Source organism: Homalodisca vitripennis, chromosome 1 (genome assembly GCF_021130785.1).
Source record: "Homalodisca vitripennis isolate AUS2020 chromosome 1, UT_GWSS_2.1, whole genome shotgun sequence".
NCBI lineage: Eukaryota > Metazoa > Arthropoda > Insecta > Hemiptera > Cicadellidae > Homalodisca > Homalodisca vitripennis.
In genome coordinates, this window is record NC_060207.1 from 184,597,881 (window position 1) to 184,603,880 (window position 6,000).

At 30.1% G+C, this 6,000-nt stretch overlaps 1 protein-coding gene across 2 annotated transcripts in view; it reads left to right on the top strand.

Annotated features, from left to right (window-relative positions):
* The window catches only part of LOC124352876 (nose resistant to fluoxetine protein 6-like), a 39,144-nt gene extending 33,367 nt beyond the window's left edge, over positions 1–5,777 (top strand). For both annotated transcript variants that reach the window (XM_046802593.1, XM_046802592.1), the window contains exons 12-15: positions 1,144–1,333; positions 1,591–1,733; positions 3,787–3,892; positions 5,654–5,777. In XM_046802593.1, coding sequence (XP_046658549.1) covers positions 1,144–1,333; positions 1,591–1,733; positions 3,787–3,892; positions 5,654–5,739 — 525 coding nt within the window. In that variant the 3' untranslated portion in view covers positions 5,740–5,777. The remainder of the gene's footprint in view (positions 1–1,143; positions 1,334–1,590; positions 1,734–3,786; positions 3,893–5,653) is intronic.
* Positions 5,778–6,000: the final 223 nt, after the last annotated feature.

Genomic DNA, 6,000 nt, shown 5'->3' on the forward strand with positions numbered 1-6,000 from the left:
AATATTATAATCTCTAACAAGCTTCCTTAACCTACGCACAACAGATTCTTGGGACAAAAATTTTAATGCACCAAGGGAGTTCATTATATATGATCGGCCCAAAGTATGGGAAATCCTTCCTGCCAGCTTCAAGTCTTACACGAGAAAAATGGAGCTAGTGGTCATTACAGGTGCTACGTTCTGAGACCTCATCCCAAAACTTTAAAACTTTTACTTTTCACATAAGTACCGTACTGCGATTCCCAATGAATCAGTACTTTGACAGTCATTTAATTAGTCAGAATCATAAAAATAGTGTCCATTGGGAAAATTTTTGATAGCATCGATAGGGCACAAGAATTAAGTAATGAAAAAAAAAAAAAGCGAACTAGGTTTTGTAGACGTAAATTCTTTGAACATCCTCCCTATTCCCATATGCAGGATAGCAATAATAAATTACTGCTAGAACCAATGACTACACTAGACTGCAGATTTCTGAACCTGTACTGACCAGTACACAGTTTTTGGGTATTAAAAAGGCAATATTACTTTCAACATAATTGTACGTTTTTATGATACATGATAACTGAAAATAAATGACAACTTTATCTTTTTACAGTCTAAAAATCTGCTTCAGAGATAGATTTTTATTGGTTGCTTATATTCAACATTAATGTACCAGGACAAAACTCTTAAGATACAATTTAATACCAAAGTTTAAGAAAAAGAGGGGCCAGGTCCAGGTCCTTCTGAATCCATCTCTAGTATTTAGCCCTTCCAATATTAGAACTAAAAGACCCATAATCTCACAGTGGCATAACTAAGGGGGGGGGGGATGAGGGAGTTTAAATTCTCCCAAAATCCTTTAAAAAAATAGTCACATAACAACCATCCAAATTGTTTGAAATACAATAGTTAAATGTTTAAATTTGAATTAAGCTTATCTAATTTATTCAAATTATGGTTTATTCAGATTTCTACCCCCTATTGTGTGGTGCGCTCTTCAATCAGATCCAACCCCCCTAAAGCCAAGTCCTAGTTACGCCACTGCTTAGTGATAAAGAATGTTTCCATTATAGTAACTGGATGTTGGGAGTTAAGTTGTTAATTATAGGACGTAATCTTTATAACTTGCTCTAACCTGTGAAATTACTTCTTTTACAGCGTCTATGGCAAGTTGGCTGGGTTTTTTGTATTAGTATATTGGCAGCCTTGGTGGCAATGACTGTCATATTGGTAGATCCAGACCACCAGTACAGCTCCTGGCTGGATCCATTGTTTGTGGGACTCTCCCGTCCATTATTTTGTCTCAGTCTATCCTGGATCATATTGGCTTGCACGCTTGGATATGGAGGTTTGTCTTTGTGGGAATTCTTAGAAGAGGGATTTTTACTTAAAATTAAAAATTGGAATCACTATTTATAAAGTAACAGATTCTAGGTGTAATATATATTAATTAATCAATAAAAAAGTGAATGCCTATTGTAGCCTATCCCTAATTTTATGTCCAACTAAACATAACACTTGCGTTGTCTAGAGAACTATTCATGTCTACTTAAACAAGGCCTTATATTAAATACAACATTTTTTTAATATTGTGGTGTTTTTTAGGGTCCGTTAATCGGTTCCTGTCATGGGCAGGATTTCGACCTCTAGCCAGGCTTACTTATAGTGTGTACATGATCCACTACTTCAGTTTTGCCTACCAGTTATATGGAATGCAAGTACCACTCTCTTTCAGCTTCATTGATTATGTAAGTTAATAGATCATGTATCACCGTTTAATAAATTTTAAGACTGAGAGAACAAAAAATATTTAATAAAATACTAGTCTATAATATTTCATAGCTATGATTCCTTTCTAGATTTAAATAAATATTTAAGTTTTTATTTTATTCAATGTCAAAAAAATCCTATATAAAAAATGTTATTGAAAATATAACTGAGCAGTTAATACTTCAATAAAAACATTTTTGTGCAAAAAAGAAGAGGCAGATCCCTTTTTAGCCTTATTTGCCCATCCATATGCAAACATTAAGGATCATACTCAGATCCGTCTGAGGATATTATCAAACAGAATAAGGAGGAGAGCTGGTGCAGTACAAGTTTGATAGACAAGACCTGGGTGTAGTAAACGACCTTGAGCTTTTTACCCCATCAAAACAATGTTTAACCTTTTGGACTTTCACATTCTTAGTTTTGATTGTAGCATTATGATAGATTTCATTTTGAAGATAATGATGATAAAGCATTGATACGCCTTTTAGCTTTTTTTTTTAATGTTTAAAGAATGAAGTACAAAAAGGTTTGAGATTTTTCTAAATAACCTATAAGAATATCGAATAAAAGTGTTTGGATGTTATCTAAGCCAGAATAATAAACTACACTCAAATATGTAAATTAATTATTGGCAAAATAGAATGATTTATTGGATTACAATATTCTAGAATAAGATTTGAAATTTAATTTAACAGATGAATTAGTGGAGCCTTTAAAAGTCCATTCTGTAAAAAATCTCCATAAGCTTTACTTATACAGTTACATCATCTGTAATAAACAATTTACACCATACATTATAACCAATAAATTTCAAATTAATTATTTCTACTTATATAGAATTGAGAGGGGAGGATGGATCTCCTTCCTAGATAAACATAGATTATTACAAACTTTGTTGTATTGTAATAAAGCTCAACTGAAGCTCAAGCTTTGTTGTCTTAATATGTATTTATTGCTAAAGACTAAAGTGACTTATTAACACAAGTGTGGGACATGTTATTGAGCTAGAAACACAACATTTATAATGTAGGCAAATTAATTGATGAATTGACATTTCGGCAAATTTTAATTTAAAGTTTTTTGGAGGACAAAACGTTTTTTACATAGTGGTACCTTTACAGGAACAAAACTTATAATTAATTTTTGAATCTATCTAAAAATTACTAGAGTAAATTTTATGAAAATTTGTAGGTATATAGATGAAAAAAACACTTCATGCTTGATTATAGGTTCCAATTTAAAAATTGCAATTATAGGTGAAAATACGAGTATATAACATTTGGAATAAATCTGTTAGTTATTTACCCAACGAGTTGGATGCATTGGAAAATCTTGATTTTCCATACAATCGTACTGTACAACTTATTATTAAGAGAATTGTTTTGTATAGTAACTCCCTTATTTGACTATGTTTATTGGATACTACCTGACAATTTTTAGTAACTTATGATCTTCTCTTATTGTAAGTTTTATAACTAAATTATTTTAGTCTAAAATCAAATCATGTGCTAATTTGATTTCCATACCCATAGAGGCTATAAGGTGAATTTCTGCAAGAATTAGACTAATATGAGTTTTATTTTAGTTGTGGTACTAAAATAAGAATCTCTGTTTCAATTATTCAAAAAAGATTTATTTAAAAATAACACAAGTGAAAGTAATCTAACAATCAGCCTACAAGACCCAAAAATGAAACTGATTGTTATCTATAAGGGTTTTACTAGAAGAATCAGAATATAACAAGCTAAGTAGAAAACTAGAAAATAAACTGAATATTCATTTATTCTTTGTAACCAATAGTTATTGCAAGATAAATCGATAACCCCTTATCAACCACCCTCCAACACCAATCTAAATATGTTCTCAACATCCAGTTACAACTTTCAGTTGAATGACTGAATTGACAAAAATAGTCATAGTTATGGCTCTAGGCTGGTCAACAGTTATTTTCAGATAATTAATTGAGTAAGTGTATTTAAAACACTGCTCACTTAATCTGTACCTAATCCTTGGACATGTTATACACAGACATATCTACTTGGAGGTGACTTGATCACTAGTTGCACTTTAGCTAAAGTTCTCTATTTGGCAGTGGAGAAACCTTGCTGTAGATTGGCGACTCACCTCCTGAGAGGTAATAAAAATACTACTTTAAGATATTGTGATTAACTTGTTACTAAGCCTAGGCAGCAGTGTATTGAGGGGGTTGGGGGAGGGGCCAAACCCCCCACACCGTATCAGAAAAATACTAAAAACCTTGGACAAAGTATAATTCTACTTAAAATTATTATTAAATAAAAATGAAAAATGTAATATATTTTTGTTTTTAATTCTTACAATATAAACTTAGATACTGAATCACAGAGGTTACAAATCCTAACTTACTCCAAACCCTGGTGCTCGGTAGCGGATCCAGGACATGGGCCATAGCCTCCTCAGGGATTTTGAAAAACAACACTTTTGTGAAACATTTTAATCATTCCGGTAGTGTAACCATAAAAATAAAATTAACTTAGCTCAACATTATACTTTCATTATCAGGACGTAATTGCTTCCTAAACATTATTTTTTGTTGTATTGATAGACAAAATCTCCTGGTACAGTAAAATTTAAAGTAACGTGTTCCAAAATATTTCCTCAATATTTTTCATCTTCTAGCTTTATAGTTCTTGAGAAAATGTAAATAGTATTTTCAATTGAATTGACGAAAACAATTGTTTGATTTATCTTATTCGACTTGCAAAGCCCTAAGTGATTTCCTCCTTGTACAGTGAAACAAGAGTTGAGAGCTGATTATAGCTTATATAATACAAAATTCACTATAATTCCATAAGCGATTCTTAGCTATCAATTACTCAGTGAAGCAAACTATTTCAATGTTCATGTCATATGAAGTAAAATATTTCAATGTTCACTAAAATATTTCAATGTTCACTTCATCTGATCAAATTCTTCAATTCTTTACAGATTTATTAAGGAAATATACAAATTAAAGTATTAGCAAAGCAACAAGATTACTATAATAACCACTTGTTACCACTTATCAATTTATTGCTTTTACGCATTTCTTCAGTAGAAGAACCATTCCATGTAATGTAAAATTAAAAAAAGGACCGTTTTCTGTTGCTATTTTAATTAATCCTTCTATACTATTATCTATTTTCAAATTTACATTAAAATACACACCAAGTACTATATACTACCGAGTAATGTTTCAATTAATGTGGATATTAATCGGTTGGCTAATTTGTCAAATATCTTGCCCTTTTGTTAATTATTAAATTTATTGCTTTTATAATTGTCATTTGGAAAACATTTTATCTTTTCAAATTTTATAGATATTAACTGGTAATTTTTTGAAATTATTAATTTTTATTTCAAGCTTATACATTTATATTTTGCTCTTCTATAGTTACCTACAAAGCTACTAAGTTGTATATCAAATAACTAATCTGATCTATATTATAACTAGATATTTAATTAACAGTTTTAAATTTATCTAGGAGATTTTATTGTTTTAAAAGTTACAATTATGATTTATATTCATATAGATAAACTTTTTTCATCTGAAATAAAAGTTGTTGCTGTCTATTACAAGTCCATCTAATGTAGTCTAATTTGGATCTTTAAGATTATAACTAAATTTAAATGTTTTTAAAACTTCACATCTATTACAGTTAAGCTTTTTTATTCCAAGTTGATTTCTTGAAGACTTTGAATTCAAATCAGAAAAGCTGCATTGTCATTTAACACTGCTTATTTTATATTAGTACGGTACATAATTAGTTATTATAACAATTCTTTGCATATAATTGATTTTATTCTCAGTATGTAGTAAGAATGAATTCAGAAATACTCCAAAAAACATTATCAGAACATTTTTTGTTTGTTTCAGGTAAACAGAAACGAGATAGTCTTGAAGAAACACACCAGATGTCAGATTTTAAAACTACTACTCCAAAAGCTTCTGGACAACAATGAAAACATAAATCCATCAAATAAACAGATTTTATCCTGCACTAGAGTCTTAAAAAACTATTTTTAATTTATTACCTATTTATCAAAATATTACTTGTCATTAATTCTACATCCGCGAGAGAAAGGGAGAGTACTGTTTTTATTTCTCTTTCTTGTACAACTATTGGAAGCATTGTAACAATATTCTCATACAAAAGAAGCAAGCCGATGAAGGAATATTTAATTTATGCAAAGACCAACAATGATTTGTACAATTTAAACTCT